This window comes from Leptonychotes weddellii, chromosome 7, assembly GCF_054177405.1.
Source record: "Leptonychotes weddellii isolate Sample4059 chromosome 7, ASM5417740v2, whole genome shotgun sequence".
Taxonomy (NCBI): domain Eukaryota; kingdom Metazoa; phylum Chordata; class Mammalia; order Carnivora; family Phocidae; genus Leptonychotes; species Leptonychotes weddellii.
The window spans coordinates 28,471,343-28,490,714 of record NC_138375.1 but is presented as its reverse complement, the minus strand read 5'-3'; the positions used below and the strand labels follow the sequence as shown (position 1 = coordinate 28,490,714).

Below are 19,372 nucleotides of genomic sequence, written 5' to 3'. Positions count from 1 at the left end.
TCGACTTCAAACACAGAAACCTATTCTCTCTCAGTCTTGAGGTCAGAAGCCCAAAATCAAGATGTCAATAGTGTTTGTTCCTTCTGGAGGCTCTGAGGGAGAACCTGTTCTGTGCTTCTCTCCCAGCTTCTGGTGGACATTTGCAATCCTTGGCATTCCCGGTTTGTAGATATGTCAATCCAGTTTTCACTTGTGTATTCACATTACCTTCTCCTTTGTGTGGCTCTTTGTCTCAAATCTCCCTTTGCCCTTCTTTTATAAGGACATCTGTTATAGGATTTAGGACCCTCCCAAACCCAGGATGACCCCAACTCAAGATCCTTAATGACAATTACAAAAACCTTTTTCCCAAATAAGGCCACATTCAAAGGTTCAAGGTTTAGAATTTTGGACATATATTTTTAATGGTGACTATATGTGTGTAATAGAGCATCTCTGTAGCTAGTATGAGGTTTCTCAGAGGAGATCCATCAGTGTAACATGTGAGAAACTCTGGCTTGGGGCCAGACAGCCTGGGTTAGACCAGGTTTTACCACTTAGCAGCTGTATAATTTAAAACCCCTGTGCCTTGGCTTTCCCTCTGAAAAACTGAAATAATACTAATCATAATACTCGTGGGGTTACTCTGAATTTTTTGTAGTTAAAACACATAAAAGGCTACTAGCACCTGGCACCCAACTAAATCTTGAGTAAATAGGGCTTTGAGTCCTCTGCTGCATAAGACTTTCACCTGTAAAGAGACTGTCTCCCTGGCTGTCTACCAGTCAGGTGTCTTTGAGCACAATTAACTACTAAATCTCCAAATTAAATAATTCAGATAATAATAATCATACATAAATTTCTGTATATATGTGTTTTTCAAGACTATTAAGACTATAAAGACCATTTAAAGACTCACGGGGGGAGATATAAAGTATGCAACTTGAGGAAAGCATGTTGACATTTACGAAGCCAGGAAGGTGCAATGTAAGCTGACAGAAGCAAAAAATGTTAAGACTTACTTTTTACACTTTACATATCTAGATAATAACATACATTTCCATGTGGCAGACTTGATCCTTGGATTTAAAAAGCTCAAATAGGGAGCCTGGGTGGCTCAGTCGATTAAGCATCTGCCTTCGGCTCAGGTCATGATCTCAGGGTCCTAGGATCAAGCCCCACATCGGGCTCCCTGCTCAGTGGGGAGTCTGCTTGTCCCTCTCCCTCTGCCACCCACCCCCACACTTGTGCTCTCTCTCTCTCTTAAATAAATAAATAAAATCTTAAAAAAATAAAAAGTTCAAATAAATGGGTGCTTTAAAAAGAGAATTAAGAGAGTTTTTTGGGGTGGAAGGAGTATGCCAGTCCATGGGTGGTCTTAACAGGTTTATAAAACTATGAATGCCTGCTTCCCTCTGGTCTTCAGTCCATGTAGACAGTTAACGCTCTCTCAGAAGCTGTGTAGAAACTTTGACTCCTGGGAGGTGAAAGAACATTTTTGAAACATTAGTTCACTTCTGTGTGCTTACAGTGACTCTAAGTTTTTCCCTTTTTACCTGCCATGATACATAAGGGAGTCTTATGAGAACACATGGCACCACTGCCTTGAGGAGAATAATACTCAATAATAGCCTAAAAGTATTTCCACTCAATGAATTGCACCACAGACATCCCATAAACTCATTCTTCCCCTGATACCTGTAAATGTTAATGTCAAAAATCGTTGTCCTGTATAGGGCTTAGATAGCCCTGGAAATCATATGCAGAATCACAACATGTCAAAAATATATATTTGTCAATGGGAATAAGATAAAATTTTTAACTCTATTCTTGACACTGCCTTTACAATTAAATGAGTTTTTGAAGCAGAATTTATAATGTCCAATTTCAGATGCCAATCACGATCATCTCAGACTCAGCATCCAATGTATTTGTATTTTGCTAGGAAATCTTATTTTTGTATCTGTGACATGTTTTGATCCCTACCTTTAACACTAGATTTTTATGCCACAATTCCAATACAAACTACTTAGGTAGGTAATCATTAAATGTCACCAGATATCAATTCTTAAAGAAAAACCTCGTAAACATCCACTTTCCCTTTTGGAAACTACAGAGGAAACAGTCCTACCCGCTCCTCTTCAGAGTTCAGTCCAATAGGGGAGAAATAACAAAATTAGTCTGCAAATCACGAGTCGCAAGCCTAGTGGCCTACCGTCTGGGTCTGCTGTGTTACGATCTCATGATGCCTCTAAACTCTGCCCACAGGTGTCTGTCGTAGGTTATGTTCATTTGAGACCTCGGGGATCTCCTGGTGTCACTCCGTGTCTGCTGGTGCTGGAGTTCGCTGTCTGCCTTCTTGTCATGTCTAACGAAGTAGAGGCAAGCACAACTAATGGGCAGCCTGACCCACAGGCTGCACCGAAAGCACCATCAAAGAAGGAAAAAAAGAAAGGTATGGAGACATCCTCTGGAGGCCACTGAGGGGAGCGAGTGTTGCTTACCTCTGAAGAAATGTGAGGTTTGAGGTGAACGAAGTAAGAGCTGGCCCTTGCCTCACTTCAGCCTCAGCCAACTCTCAAGTTCTCCTCAACAGGGAAGTTGGACTTTGGTAGAGATTAGCTTGCTCCACTTATAATAAGACATGTCTCTGAATCCTGTGATTGCACCAACTGGATCCCACTGGGAAGCGTTCACGGTAGCTTGTTTAGTTGATAAACACCACTCTCAATTATTAGATGATTATCTTTCAGTAACCTGTTTACCACTTTGCTTTACTGAAGTAGCTGTTTTTCAAAAACTGACATCTTTATTTTACTAGACCTTGTTCTCCTGACCTGAAGTACCACTAGAAAGTGCCAGAGTCCTTAATCATTCATAGTTTGAGACTATGCCGTGGCTTGCCTGCCTTTTACTATTCTACTTTAGCTATGGAATGAGATGACTGCAGTCTTTTTAAGGAAAGCAAAAGAGATTATAAAGATGAGATAAGTATCTTAATGATTTTCAAAGGAATTTATTCATAATTTTCTTCTGCCTTATTGGCAGTTTAAAATGTTAGTAAAGAGTGTAGTAGTTTATTTTTCTTTCATCAAAAAAAGCACTATCCTCCTTATTTTCTCTTAAAAATATTTTTTAAATTATGGTGAAGAATATCCCCAAATCCCACCTCACACAGGCCCATAAGTTTCCCATAATTCAGTCCATTTTGCACCTTTAAGAGTTCATTTTCTCTCCACCCCAACACCATATACAGTATTACAGAATACAATTTTACTCAGAGGAAGTAAGAATAAAGATAGAATATTGCATATTTGAGCAACTGTAATATAACCAATATGTATACTACTCAGATTTGTAGATTCTGGAACGTATTTGGTCATACCTGGGGATGATATTTAAAGACATTTATAAATTTTATCCTATTTTTCTTTTTTTTTTCCCCTCAGGCTCTGAAAAGACAGATGAGTATCTTTTGGCCAGATTCAAAGGTGATGGTGTAAAATACAAGGCCAAGCTAATTGGCATTGATGATGTGCCCGACGCAAGAGGGGATAAAATGAGCCAAGATTCTATGATGAAACTAAAGGTCAGAAGGGAAAGCATGCTTTGTCTCTATCTCAAGCAAATATCCAACAGCGGGAATTATATTAGAAGCTTATGTTTACCTTTATCTCCATTATTTGAAAGAAAAACTTTTCTAATCACATAATTGATCCAGCGATACCTCATTTTCTGAGTCTTGAGTTTGTTTGCACATTGTGAATGCTGTTCTAGAGACTGGGCTTAATCATGTAGTGCAGGACAGTAGATGCCTTTTCTTTTGGGCACATCAAGTTTTAGACCCTGGAAGTATTCAGGTAAAATTCAGGTCTCTATTTGGAACCTGTAGCTCTTTCGTGTTAGCCCTTTGGGCTTTTTTAAAATTTTTAAACTCTAGTACTGTCACTATGTGAAACTAATTAAATAAATAAAAATTGTTAAGTAAGACCAGATCTAGAAGGAACATCTTTGAAGATCTTAACCAGTCTTCTTGTCTCTACCAATGACTATTCTGACACCAACAGAATTAGAATGACTTGTCCAAGTTCACACAGCTAATTCATGATGTCCTGGCTCAATGTCTTCTATTTCATTCTGCCATCTATTATGAAAGGTGCCTAATCCTTTCGTAGATGGTAAACCAAGCTGAAAATAAAGCTATCTTTTAAATGTTTTAGTATCAAAAGCATCATAGGGTAGTTTTAACTGGATTTTTCTTGTTTTCCCAATCTCATCAGGGAATGGCGGCAGCTGGTCGGTCTCAGGGACAACACAAACAAAGGATCTGGGTCAACATTTCCCTTTCTGGGATAAAAATAATTGATGAGAAAACTGGGGTAAGAATTCACTTTCACTGACACCTTTCTGACCACCTGAGTCTAACAAACAATTTGACATAAATCTCAGCTCCTGTTTTCCTTTTCAAAAGTCTGTAGGAAAAAAATAGTATATATTACTTCTCCAGAAGTAATAGGCATGAAAACAGATAGGGTAGGAGGTGAGGAGTCAAGATACTTTATTGAAATTTATTTTCTGTAATGGATGTGAACCTCCAGTCTATAAACAGAGATGTGCAATAAATACCACTTCAGTATTTTTTTGGACTCCAGGTACACAGAACAAGATTAACCCTAACCCCTGGTTTCTGATGCTGCCATAGATCTATGCCTGGATCTCATTAATAGATTAGCTACATGCAAACTTACTGGCTAACCTGAAGCTAGAATATTACCTTTGACACGTCTATCTTTTCTTTCTTCTCTCTTTTCCCTTCCTCTTCACCCTACAGATATAACCTTGCTCATTTTTTGTGGTTGCTGTTATTCTGCATAGGAACAGTCTTACTTATTTTGTTTATTTTTTTGTAACCTTATCAAAAGACGATCAGATCATACTTCAGGTTCCTGGAACTTTATTTTCTCTACTCAACATTGTAAGATTCATTTACTTAAGATGTTGTTTGTAGCTCATTTTCATTGCTGTCAAATACTCTGTTGTCTCGAGGTACTGTGGGGAGACCTCCAGTTATTATCCATGCTTTCCTAGAGATGGCCATTATCTATTACGTAAAATCCAGTGGTCACATAGAGAGCCCTGGAACCCTGGCACCTGCTCATTCACCCTGCTGGTCCTCATCCACTGCTGTTTCCATTTTCCCTCATCTCTCAAGTCTTATTTTCCCAAGCCCATCAGAGAATGGTGACAAGTTTCCTTAAAGTGTTCTCTTGTTCCCCAAATCTTCAAAGATACCCAATATAAACTTTCCAGTGGCATTAGGCATTTGGAAACAAAAACCAAGACACATTATGACCACCTACAAATATCCCTAAAGAGTTGAGCCCTGCCATGTGCTTGAAAGGATCAAGAGAAAGGGGAGAGGGGGAAGAGAGGAGAAGGCACTACTGAAACCCCTGCCCCATGTAACTCCTCAATAGTGGTGTGAACATGGGAAATACTGGATGCCAGCATTTGGTAACTTCCAGAATGTTCTGTGGATAATTGTTCCGATAGTACTTAGGATGGTTTTCTGACCACTCAGAGCCATTGTCAAAGGATCCCCGTGAACACTGTTCTAGCTTAGTTATGCTTTTCACCTGAGTCTGACTTTTAGTTGGGAAAGTCGACCCACTTGGATGGTTTAGCAGTGTAATACCCCATCTTAGCTTTAGAAATTCTTGGTCTCCTGATCCTCAATCCTTTCTTGCTATGTGGTGTCACATCTTTGGGATGAAGACAATCAAGTATCAATATTCTAAGAAGTATTTTTCGCACTTCTGTTTTCTACTCTTTGTTCCTTTTGGAGCCCTTACTAGCAAGGATAAATGTAGCTCTAAACCAGAGGCAATAGTTTCTTCCTTCAAATGTTTTGGCCTTTTCATATATGCCTAGGTATCTGATGTTTCATTGTGCTACCATACAGATTCTAGGTTTTATCAATAAGTCATTTTTTTATGTTTCTTTTTCAGGTAATAGAGCATGAACATCCAGTAAATAAGATTTCTTTCATTGCCCGTGATGTGACAGACAACCGGGCATTTGGCTATGTGTGTGGAGGAGAAGGCCAGCATCAGTTTTTTGCCATAAAAACAGGGCAACAGGTATGCTTCAAGCCTTGAGGTATACCTGGAGGGGGACTTAGGTCAATGTTATTTTAGAACAATAGTGAATTATTCCCCCAAATCCTGAAGGGACTTGGAAAATTATCATGGTCCTTCTTGTTTTGTTAAATACTTATTTACTCTGTTGCCCTTTATGTATCTGGTGGTGGTGGGGGGGGGTGGTGATCCCCCATAAACCAGGGGAGGATAGTAAAGAGCTTTAAGAGAAAGGAGGAAAACAGTACTAATCAGAACTGATGGGGGACAAAAAGAAGAAAATAGTAATATTAAAATACTCATAAAGATGCTTTTTCTTCCTTTAGGCTGAGCCATTAGTCATTGATCTTAAAGACCTCTTTCAAGTTATCTATAATGTAAAGAAAAAGGAAGAAGAAAAGAAAAAGGCAAGTACTACCCAATATTGACTCTATTAAACTTAAGACTATATTCAGGACCATGTTCGAACGTTATGTAAACATATGGCCTGTCTGGAGAGTTGGCTTCTTTGTGGCTCTTTCAAGTATAGAAATTTTAGAAATATATCGTCTCTTCTTCTCAGTAGAGCAATGGATGGATGTTACAGTTAGATGCATCGGATTTTCAGTCCCTGACTCTTGTCTTCTCTCCCCACAAGCTTCACATTGGTTCCAAAGGATGAGCAAGTTTAAGTTCAGAAACTATTCAAATCTAGTATTGATATGAAAAGGGCAGGGGAATGTAGGGCAGAAATAATATGCAAGACTCTCTCTTGCCTTGTGCTCATGAACCCATAGGTATATAGAGAGATATATAGATATACAGATATTTAATTCCCTTTTAACTGTAGTTGTTAAGATCACTGAATTTGTGTCTTTCTTTTTAGATGGAAGAAGCCAACAAAGCAGTAGAGGTAAAACTGCACCTTTACTTCTTATGAATTGCACACGTGATGTGTAGAAGTCCTTGTTTGCTACCTGTCCAGGCATGCTCCCCTCCTAGCTTATGATTATGTGTTCATGATCTCTCTGGCCATCGAAGATGTATAGTTGAATTATCAGTACCAAAATCATAACTGCTTAGCAAGCCAATACACTAGGAAATTACATTCTATAAGAAAACTCACCAGCTAAACCCTTAAATATTTGCCGTCTTTTCAGAATGGGAGTGAGACCCTACTGACCCTTGATGACCAAACTAACAAACTGAAATTGGTATGTATGTGATTTTTTATAATTCTTATTTAACTGAACATGGGTTTACTTCCTATAGATGTTGCTAATACCAAATCTGCATTGAATCTGTATGGAAGTCCAGTTATGACAACTATTGCCCTAAACATTAATATAACATTTATGTCAAGATAGAAAGTAATCTTTTTAGTAAACACATCTGAATCTAATCTACAAAATTTTTTTAAGAGTGTGGACTAGATGGATTTGTTTGGGGACATGTCTACGCTTCCAGGCCTAAATAGCCTAATAGTAAATCTGTATTAGTTAAATGAAAATCAAGTTGTGACAATATTCCTAAACCTTAGTTTAGGAAACAATTACAACAATATACAAAGTAATACTTTTTAATAGACACATCTGAATCTAATCCAAATACTTTTTTAAGGGTGTTGACCAGATGGATTTGTTTGGGGACATGTCTACACCTCCTGACCTAAATAGTCCAACAGTAAGTGCCTGTTTTTAAATTTGCAATGTAATGAAAATGACATCTATAACTCAAATTGGCAATTAACCAGAAATCTTGAGCATCTCGTTGAAACTTGGAAGGTAACTGCAGATTTTTCCACATAAAGTATAACTGGCTACTAGAATAAATTTGCATCTTAACTTACCATGGGAACATATCAGCACCAATTCAGATACATTAATTTTGCTTGGTGGTTAGATCTGAGCAGAGGACAGGCGGTGCAATCCTTCTTGATATTACTTAGGATCAGAAAAGGACCTGAATAATAATCCTTGGCATAAGTCCCACCAGAAGGAAGTGTTTGCGAGATGATTAATTGTAAAACCACCTAGCCTCTTCAGTATTTTTCTATTTTTTCCATTGTGACTTAATAGCATAAGCTTGGTGTGAAGTAAGACTTAAAACAAATAAGATGTTCAGTTATGTTTAACCAAGGACCATCCTTGTTTTAAAAAGTTGTTCATTCTTTGAAGGACACTATAGCGTATCAAGTTTTCTAAATACTGATTGATCGGTAACAACTCTGTGAGAATGGAGCAATATTTTCCTTTATAGGTAAGGATGTGGTGATTCAGAAAAAAAAAAAAACTCATTCACCCAAGAAAGAGCTTAAGCACACATCTCAGACCTTCCAAAACAGGCCTCTAGTTAAACTACCCATGTAATTTTGAATGACTTCTTTTAACTATTATTTTTTAAACAGTTTCTTGAGTACCTGCCATTCACAAGGCACAGAAGTGAGTGAGAGGTACAGTGTCAATGACATCATGGAGTTTACTTTCAAGCAGGGAGACCAGCATTAAAACTAATCACAAAGCCTATTAATTGATGCTAATTACATGGTATTTGTCTAGTTTAGAGGTTCATGTAATGCCTCAAAGTAAATGAGTTTCTGGACTTGACCATAAAAGATGAGAAGGCAATAACCAGACAAAAAGAGCCATCAGTCTAGAATGAGTGGGAATGTCTGTCTAGGAGTCTCTTATATCAGGGAATTATCAAGCAAGTCTACATGACCAAGAAGGTCATAGGACTTAAAGCAGCAGCAGATAAAGGACAGGGTAAGTCTCACCTGCCAGAGTATTGCAGAGAATGGCCGTCCATGAACTTTCACATAAGATGCCCAGGCCCATGAGATGGGAAGCGGCAGGGGCTGCATACTCTCTTCTTTGTCCCCGACCCTATGAGATTCACGATGCATAACAGAATTTCAGAGGCCCTAAAAAGCCTACGATAGAGAAGAAGCCTGTTTAATGTTCTTTTCAGCAGTGAGCCCTGACTCACTTGTCTGTGGAACCTTTTATTCTTCGTAATGTTTGTTACCATCCCAAGGATACACTTGTTAAGAGACAACATTAGATGATCCTGAAATGTTTATCCCAGCCCTGAGGTCCTTTTGATTCCTAGACAACTTTGTCCCCTCCTCCACAGTAACCCCCTTCCCAAAGTGAATTGATATCTGAATGATCTACTTTCCAAGTGTAACTGACATTCAAACATGGATATTGAAAGAGATCAAAGCACTCAAGCTGTGAAATAGAATTCCAGTGGGATAGGCAAGGAAGCACTGACTGTTTAATCTGCTTCTGTAGACTTCTAGAAAGTTCTGAAAGAGGAAATGAAAGCAATATGAGTAATCCTGAGTCTTAGTTATATTAGACTTAATGCATTCTAAGAATTTTTGGTTTATAGAAATAAAAGTGCATTTTAAACTAACAGTAAATTAAGGTAATAAATACCATCAAAGTAGATGGTATCTGATAAGTAAGAGAATGCTAATGGCACTAATTATGTGCTGGTTGGATTTTGCCCACGTGTTTTTGCATATTGACTCCATATTCATAGGTCACAAAACAAATTTATTTCTACTTGATAAAACCAGAATGTTTAAAAATATTCACAATCTTAGAACGGTTGCTCTGGAGGAGATGAAGAGAAAAAGAAATCTAAATTACCTGGACTTTATTACTGGTTCCCTGACCCATCTGTCCCTCCCCCAGCATTCATACAGAACAGTTTTATGCATTTCAAATAAAACTCATGTTACAAACTAAGTGGCATCCCTTAGAACATAATTTTTATTGGAAAATAACTGAATAATATTCTTCCATACTGCCACTCAAAAGAAAAAGAAGGAAAGAAAAAACCCAAAAGACATGTTCTCAGACTTTAAAAATGACCATTTGAAAGCACAGTTATTATGAGAAGAACATAAGGTATGAAGGAGGTTAAGTCTGGTACAGGGATGGGATCAGGGCCCAAAGCACAGTGTCATGCATATATAAGAGGCCATGGGTGGGCACAGGTGATGCTGAAGTAGAAAGATCCATGGGAAAAGGCTTTGTAAAGAATCTGAACTTGAGTTGGGTCTTTGAAGTGTGTAGGAACATAGGGAGCAGTTAGGCTAAAAATAAACTGGGTCCTATTGTAGGTCATTTTGAAAGGCTGGCTAATGAGGCTTATTTTAACATAGGGGATAGCAGGAAGCCCCTGAAAGCTTTGAGCTGGGAAGTTCAGGGATTCAGCAGGCTGAAATGGTTGGGAGAGATCAGCTTCCTGGAGAAAGCTAGGCTGTGGAACTCAGTATATAAGAGCTCACCTTCGTGCAGACACCTCTGTGGCTGCCTGCTTCCTCCTCCTCCTGGAGCTCCTTACGAGCCAGGACTGCATTTCACCTTCATTTATCAGTGCTTATCTCTCAGGTGGTCAGATGATGGCCGAGTGGATGCAGTGTTTGATGATCCAACAAAGAATTAATGAAGTTCTGACCTAGGGGGCAGATGAGGAGTCTCACATCATCCCACTGTAGTCTATGAACTAGACTCTTAATCCTGGATTAACAACAAACCCAACCTGAGGAGAGCCTTATACATTTTACTTATAGGGTGACTATTCAGAAGTCTAACATTGTGGCTCCAGTTTGGTGTCCTAAGAACTTCTTCTGAAGTATTTGAAAAGGAGAACTCTACCAGCTGTGAACACCCAACTGTTCTAACCCAGAGGTGGCTCATCATAAATGAATAAATATTGAAATCACAAGCTTTTGTAATACATTTTGTCCTATCTTTTGATTGTTAAAGATCCCTACATTAAGAGATCTTCCAATCCATTTCTTTGATTTAAAAAAATTTTTTTTAATTATAAGCTCTTTCTTCTGACAAATTCTTCTGGTTATAAAAAGAAAAACTGGCTTTTAAAAATTGTGTTTTTATACCTAACAGTAAAGGAAGCCAAAGAGAGAAGACCAATTAAGACCTAAACTTTCAAAAAATTTGTTCTTTTAAAGCCAAGGAGGCCTATTTAGCCCCCCTTTTTACTTACTAGTTTGAGAATTTCATATTCCCTTGAGGTTGTTTTTGTCCCAGTGATCAAAAATATTTAGTAAGGTGCTCGGGGTAATGCTAGACCTCTAACTTCCATCTCAGCTAGACATTGTTGATTGTTTATATTCTTCTGTGGCTAGCATAGATGAGTAGTTAATGGATCAAAGTCAGTCAGAAGGAAGGTGTGTCAGTTTTTGACAGCCCTATCCCAAGGTGAGCCCAAATTAGTTATGTCACTGAACTGAATAAAGACATGTCAGATTTTTCAAATTTGCTGATTTTCTGTTGAGAGGGTATCTTATCTAACAATGGAGAATGCAAGTAATTAAGATAGGGAGGGACTAGACTTTGTAGAGTTAAGTATTTGGTATGTTTTTCAAATTAATTCTAAACCCACATCTCTACTTCATACATGAATTAAAGATTACATTGTACATAAATTAAAGATAAATTAAAGATTACTTGAATTTATCCACCAAATAGATGAGATTACTGTCACGACGCAGGCAACTCTAAGCTGTATTATGAAAAAATGCACAAATACGAGAGGTTAATATGATGTTAGAATGTATCAGGATTTTGAGTATCACTTTCTTCTTTCTAGAAGGACACAGACAAAAGGATGTGTCCAGAGGAGACTAGGATGAGAGATCCAACTTGACTAGCACCTTCAAAAAGATCCTTAAATATTTAAAGGGGCATACCTGACAGGCCGTGTGATGTGGTGGGAAAATCTGTTTTTGCCTCTTAGAGGAAAGACCAATTATAGGGAAATATATTTGACCTTAAACTTTGTCTCAACCAGAACTATAAAATATTAGCCAATGAATTCGCTCATTTAGAGAGATGCTGTTACATGACTCTGAGGGTACAACGGATGGGACTGTGCCTCAGGTGGGAGGCTGAGTTAGGCTTCAGAGATCTTTTCTTACATTCACGCTCAATATGCTTAGATAATTGCTTAGAGTGACTTACAGTCGATTCCCTTGAGGCCTTGCAGAGGCAGGAATGGGAACAAGGAGGATCGTGAATGCAGCCAGTCTACAAGGGTGAGCAGACACATGACTAGAGCAGACAGTACAGTTTCATTTTAATGAAGGGCCAACAAAGTTGAGAACTAAATAAAGGGGCAACAGGTGGGGAGGGACAGGGAGGACCTATTCAACCGTAGTAAAGAAATGCACTCAGGGAGGCGATGGGAGGAGGTAATGGTCAACCGATCTGTCAAGCCCAAACCTTAATGGGAATTTTGATGATCCTGATCATCTTATGTAGCTTTCTCATTTGAAGTCATGAAGACATGGACTAACACTTTCTTTTCTCTCTCTTTTTTTTTTCTTCCCGAATGTGATAGGAAAGCAAAGATATCCTGTTAGTGGATCTAAACTCTGAAATCGACACCAATCAGAATTCTTTAAGAGAAAATCCATTCTTAACAAATGGCATTACCTCCTGTTCTCTTCCACGACCAAAGCCTCAGGCATCTTTCTTGCCTGAAAATGCCTTTTCTGCCAATCTCAACTTCTTTCCCACCCCTAATCCTGATCCTTTCCGTGATGATCCTTTTGCACAGCCAGATCAATCGATACCCTCTTCGTTTGATTCTCTCAAATCTTCAGATCAGAAGAAAGAGAATTTGAGTAGCTTGCCTACTCCACTGAGTAATGGGCCCCTGAATGGGGATGTTGATTACTTTGGTCAGCAGTTTGACCAAATCTCTAACCGGACTGGCAAACAGGAAGCTCAGGCAGGCCCATGGCCCTTTTCAAGTACGCAAACACAGCCAACAGTGAGAACTCAAAATGGGGTATCTGAAAGAGAACAGAACGGCTTCCATATCAAATCCTCCCCGAACCCTTTTGTGGGAAGCCCTCCCAAAGGACTGTCCGTACTGAATGGCGTAAAGCAGGACTTGGAAAGCTCTGTCCAGTCCTCACCACATGACTCCATAGCCATTATCCCACCTCCACAAAGTACCAAACCAGGAAGAGGCAGAAGGACTGCTAAGGTGAATTGTCTTCTCCACATATCCATTGGCAGAATGCATGTTCGGTACCAAAGGGTGGTGTGATGCAAGCTCTCTTTCCTGCTGCTCTTGTAGCTTCCTGTGTGGCTGTGAAATAGAAGGTGGGATAAGGCACATCTTTCTCCAGGAATACCTTCCTCTGATGGCCGCCCTTTCTAAGCTTCTCACTCAGCAGTGTTTTCACACCCTGCTTTCCGTTTGCATGTCTTGTCACTTATTATTAACTAAACACCAGTTTTTCCATTTTTAATGCTGCTATGCTTCTGTACCTCTGGTAAGTTCGATCGTCATGTTCTGGAAGGGGAGGGCAAGGGTTCTTTGTGATGCCTTGTGTACCTTCCCCACACTAACACATGCCCCCCACACTCCTCCTATTGCACTAATGTCCAAGGTGGTGGTGGAAAATTCTTGAGTTTGCCTCTTCTATTCAATGCTGGCTGAATGATCCATTGCTTTAAAAGACACTTAAATATTTACTAGTACCACTTCATTCAAAAGCAATTTAAAATGTGGTTTCTGTAAATATCTTTTTAAAAATCTCATTAGAATATGCAGGCTGGCCTAATAATTAGACTATAATATCACCTTTAGGCAGACTGATTTAAACCCAGTAGAATAATCAAAAATATGTAGGTTACTTATTTATTTATAGTTGTCCTTTCTTTCCCAGCTTCAAGCTTTTAGCTGACAAGGAGACCTGATGGATACAAATGTGTAAATGAGTAAAATAGATTTCACCTTGAGAGTCCTCTTTACATCAGTTACCAAGACCAAATATTCTGTCCATTGCAGGGATCTGTCTTTTTTTTGGCGGGGGGGGGAGCTTTGGCTTTTTGTAGTTTACCAGTAAGAGGAATAAGTTTTTCTTTTTGTGGTTCCCAAATTTGAGGTACAGAATAGGAGACAGAATAAAGCTGTTTTTCACTATTACTGAGTAACTCTTGTATCTCCCTCTCTGCCCTGTTAGTCTCCAGCAAAAGACTTGCTTGCATCAGACATCTTTACCCCTCCCGCCTCAGAACCTCCAGGCCAGACATCACCTACAGGACAATCTGCAACCCTACAGACCAACCCTCTGGATCTCTTCAAAACAAATGCTTCTGCCCCAGTGGGACCCCTTGCGGGTCTAGGTAGGTGCTTAGAGATTGAGTTAGATTTGCCTCTGTTGCTTTCACTCATAAGATTATAATGCACAGGAGGAAGGCACTTCATATCCATAGAGGTTCCAGGGACATAAGATCTGAGCATCCCAGGGAACCTTTCTCCCACTTTTACTTCCATAGACCCCCGCCCTCATTTGGTACTCTTGACTTGCAACTGAAATTTGGCTCCTGAAGTTGGCATGTGGAAAGAAAACCGTTTTCTTTTTTTTTTCAATTTTTAAAAAAGATTTTATTTATTTATTTGAGAGAGAGAGAGAGAGAGAGCATGAGAAGGGGAGGGTCAGAGGGAAAAGCAGACTCCCTGCTCAGCAGGGAGCCCGATGTGGGCCTCTATCCTGGGACTCCAGGATCATGACCTGAGCTGAAGGCAGTCGCTTAACCAACTGAGCCACCCAGACACCGAAGAAAACCATTTTCAATATCGTGCTTACCCGAGCCAACTGGCAATGGCTTACGGAAGACAACTGTAAGGGATTCTGATGCTCAGACCAGATTCATTGGAGAAATGAGGTAGAGCTGAGAGAGTCTTGTCTATCATCTGTATTGGAAAAACTGATGACATGCATGCCTGCCATGTAATTTGCCATTATTAGACGAAGCCCTATCTCCTAGTAAACTGATTTGCTTCTTGGATAGGGTATCCTGTCCTATCCCCGAGAGGGATATAAGTTAAGTCCAAAGCAAGTGTAAGTCATACAATGCAAGTCTTAGGTTCTCAGCCCAGCTCTGTTCCTAGGCATATGATGGGTATGAGACAGGCATATATCCCGATCGGTCTCTGAATACTTAAGCCTTAGCTGCTCCCTGCCAATATTTTGGGTATCTGAGTGTCTTAATAGAGTTAGAAAACAAATGCTAGAAACCTGAAGTCAAAAAGAACACAGAGAAAAGGGAAGAGATGGGATTTTACCAGATGCCCAGGATGTGCCAGTGCTCATTCATAAATGTGTCGAGCTCACATGAGCCACTGAGCCTCTCTGTAGCAGGACACTGCGGAAGGCCACTTGGCTGAGGACTAGCCCTGCTATTGTTTGCCCACAGCCTCCAGTTCCTTTCTGCCTCCATGGGACAGTCTTCAGCAACCCCGACAACAGTCTTTGCTGTCCTGCTGGGGACTCTCTTTATTTTTCTGCTTCTTGGCACCTCTACAAGTTCCCAACAGACTCTGTCTTGGGAGGCAGTTGGGGGGAGTTATGGATGAAGAGGGACTCTCTTCCCCCATTTTGTAAAATTTGACCAGGGCTCTTGGTTTTCTCTGCCTCCTGTGGAGTCAGTCATCAGGACCCTATTTTTTGTTTCCCCCGATGCTTTCCTTCAAAGGAAAGCATTTTCATTTTGGCATATTAAATCTGTTTAATCATATCTGGAGTATGGTGGCAAGAGGGGCTTGTCACCCAACCGCTGAGTGGCTGAAATCAATGTGGGTGTGGGAAGCCAACTTGTTCCAGGTCTCTGCTTGCATTTACACCGTCAAGACTCTCCCTGAACACTTCGTGTCCCTGGCGGGCTTCCCCTTTTGTGCATCGCTCCTTTTCCTGCCCCCTTAAGTGGAGCTGGTGGGTGCTTTTCCTTGCAGAAGGGTTGAGAGCTTGCGTGCGCTGCTTGTGACTAGATCACATCCCAGAGCTTGACAGTCTAATATCAATGCCTCGAAGAATTTTTACAGCCAATATTTAACAAGTCAGCTCGAAAATACAGCTGGACCCTATAACTGTTAATTTATTCAGACGAAGTGAAGCTTTTTGGCTAGGTGCCTCTGTTGAGGCCTTGGGGTATACAACTGCAGAATACTGATGATCCTTCCAAGTTTGGACATGGGACTCAAACTGAGCTCTACAGTATAGTCCCTGTCCACTAGCAGGGATCCTCAGCCAAACCATGGAAGGTTGTAGGTCTGGCTTCCGCTAGACCCAGCTGGGGGACTGTCTCTTCTGGAGAACTGGGGGTGGGGAGAGGTATTGTAGAAAGCTGAGCCTTCAGCTTCGACTGGCTTCCCTGTGTTTTAATCTAGCATCAGAAGGTGATAAAATTAACTTCTTACACCCACACTTTCTTTTTCCTTACCCCTTGCCTCCACTTTCTCCAGCAGAGCCTGAACTATCTTGGAAATGCAATGCATGAAATCCATCAGATGGGAATGAAGGCTGGCATAAGCATATACTGAGAAAGCCTTTAATTCCTGGCAGATAGAATATTTTTCTTTAACTACCACCACTCCCTCTAATACCATCTATGACTAAAGCCATACATTTTCCTAAGGGAAGGCAAGTCATCCAACATGAAAAATGATAAGATTCTACCCAATTTGCACTCTGAAAAACAAACTGAGGGTTCTAGAGGGGAGGGGGGTGGGAGGATGGGTTAGCCTGGTGGTGGGTATTGAGGAGGGCACATTCTGCATGGAGCACTGGGTGTTATGCACAAACAACGAATCATGGAACACTACATCTAAAACTAATGATGTAATGTAGGGGATTAACATAAGAATAAAAAAAAATTAAAAAAAAAAAGATTCTACCCAATTTGCACATCCAGTTGGCATAAATTATCAGTGAGTGACTTTGGCTTTGGTTAACAAAATTTAAATAAATTTGTTTTAAAGTGCTGCAATCACTTCACTCAAACTCATTAGTTGTGAATAGAGTATGTATGCTCTTTAGTGTAAATCAAGTCTAATTTCTGTAACTACAAAATAAGTATGTGAATTAATTTCCATTAAAAAAAAATAGTCCTATCCCTTGATGCCAAGGAGGCAGAACAGGAGAATAGGGCACTGGATTTGGAGCTGGTATGCCTGAGTTTTAGTCTCTATTGTCACAGACTGTGAGCTTCCCAATTTTAATAATTAATATTCTTGTACCCAGTTCCCTAACCTCCAAAACAAGCATGTTAATTTAGTAAGATGACCTTTTCTGAAACCTACCACTGTCTCTGGCACACCATGCATCTTCACGGCTAGATGGTTAGCCTTCATGATGATACAGTTGAGTCAAGTAACATCAATCTCCAATACTAAGAAAATTTAAGATAGAATATCTTGCTACATCAGCCCCTGAACATCACTTTCAAAATATTTCTCACACTGGAAACAAAAACATTCCTAACGCAAGTTAGAAGTTTGGAGGCCTTTTCTTAGTTCAGCTAGAAAACTTTCATAGCTAAAGAATGCTTTTATTCTAAAGCTCAAGGCAAGCAGATTTTGAGAGCAGAGCATCGTTCATGAATACGTATGAGGCTGAATTTAGGTTTTTTGTTTGTGGAGGCAGTTTGACGGGGTCATTAATGTATTTGGGAAGAGGCAGGAGAGAAAATGTCCTATGTATGAGAACAAGATGTAGGGAATGAGCTTCTCAAGAAGAGGGGGAAAAACACTGGAGAGACATGTATTTTAGTAATTTCATCAATTCTTAATCAACATGACAAAGATACAGGTGATAGAGCCATTCCTCTACAGAGATCAGATGCCCAGACCCAGGCAGTTAGCTACCTCGGAAGGTTTTGTTGTTTTTGTTCGTTTGTTTGTTTGTTTTGGGGGGCGGGGTTTGCTTCATGCTGTCTTCTCTCCCTCCCTTCCTCTTTTAAATATTGTGCTCTGACTTATGGCAAGGTTTGGTGAGTGACACATGGCAGGAAGCACTTTTATTTGAAACAGCTCTCCCAGGATAACCAGGCTTTCCTCCATTTACATGTATAAAAGTCTAAAACTATCTTGGCATCAACCAAATTTTATCATCCTTTTATATAGCTGTGTCAACCTTGGCAGCATTTAAAAGCAAGGAAACTGAAATGGTTTCTTCAGGATGCAAGCATGCTGAGGCCTCATATACATGCGTTATAGCTGGTTTCCATAAGACACCAGACAGGAGCCAGCTGCCAACTGAAAAGATCAAATCAGTGAATCAGAGTACCCAATGGATTATCTTAATTAACTACTTCGTAATCAGTATGGTTTGTTTATGTAAATGCATTCACTCAACAAATGCATTCATGCTATCAACAGGCTCTGTCCTAGCTGTTTGAAATGTATCAGTGTGGTAAGCACTCATTTTTTTCATGACTAGGTCCTTATGGAGTGTATTAGCCTTCTAATGAGAAAAGTTTAAAAATCTGTGGTAGAAAGAAAGGCTTTCAAAATGCAACCAACATTTGAATGCCAGCTATTCTGTATTAGCTAGTTAATCTTTAGAGTGATTTAATCTCTCTGGGCCTTTTTTCCATATCAGCCTTAAGGCTTAAGGAAGGTGTGTGCCACGTAGATGCTTGGTAAATACCCTCCCCCTCCCCCACCACTGAGAGTTGTGCTTTCCGAAACTCAAGAATCCTCTTCAAGCTTGTGTCCTGATAAGTCCTTTCTCCTGCTTCCTTCAGGTGGTATACCAGTTAGCCCCGCTCAGGCAGGACCATGGAACCCAACATCTTTAGTCTTCAATCAGTCCACTTCAGTGGTCCCAGGAGCCATGATGAGTAGTCAGCCTTCAGGATTCGGTCAGCCAGTAGTTTTTACCACAAGCCCAGCTGTTCCAGGTTGGAACCAGCCTTCATCCTTTGCAGTCTCAACTTCCCCTCCAGCCCCTGTTGTTTGGGGCCCATCAGCATCTGTGGCACCCAATACTTGGTCCTCAACAAGCCCTTTAGGGAACCCTTTCCAGAGCAATATTTTTCCAGCTTCTTCTGTGTCTACCCAGTCCCCTTCTATGCTCTCCTCTCTTCTGGTCGCTCCTCCTCAACCACCTCCCAGAACTGGCCCTCCGAAGGACATCTCCAGTGATGCCTTCACTGCCTTGGACCCACTTGGGGATAAAGAAGTCAAAGAAGTGAAAGAAATGTTTAAGGACTTCCAGCTGCGGCAGCCACCTGCTGTGCCTGCAAGGAAGGGAGAACAGACTTCCTCTGGGACTTCAAGTGCCTTCTCCAGTTATTTCAACAGCAAAGTTGGCATTCCTCAGGAGAATGCAGACCATGATGACTTTGATGCTAATCAACTGTTGAAAAAGATCAATGGTAAGCTACCCACTTCTCTGTCTACCATACCGACGAGTATTTCCCCTGTCGTATGGGCCC

General features: G+C 40.3%; 1 protein-coding gene across 1 annotated transcript in view; it reads left to right on the top strand.

The window, feature by feature from the left end:
- Nucleotides 1-19,365, top strand: part of DAB2 (DAB adaptor protein 2) — a gene marked incomplete at its 3' end in the record, with an annotated part of 27,835 nt that extends 8,470 nt beyond the window's left edge. Inside the window, exons 2-12 of the mRNA XM_081825793.1 lie at nt 2,248-2,434; nt 3,429-3,568; nt 4,260-4,358; nt 5,988-6,119; nt 6,443-6,523; nt 6,982-7,008; nt 7,256-7,309; nt 7,716-7,778; nt 12,477-13,130; nt 14,116-14,278; nt 18,680-19,365. Coding sequence (XP_081681919.1) covers nt 2,248-2,434; nt 3,429-3,568; nt 4,260-4,358; nt 5,988-6,119; nt 6,443-6,523; nt 6,982-7,008; nt 7,256-7,309; nt 7,716-7,778; nt 12,477-13,130; nt 14,116-14,278; nt 18,680-19,365 — 2,286 coding nt within the window. The remainder of the gene's footprint in view (nt 1-2,247; nt 2,435-3,428; nt 3,569-4,259; nt 4,359-5,987; nt 6,120-6,442; nt 6,524-6,981; nt 7,009-7,255; nt 7,310-7,715; nt 7,779-12,476; nt 13,131-14,115; nt 14,279-18,679) is intronic.
- Nucleotides 19,366-19,372: the final 7 nt, after the last annotated feature.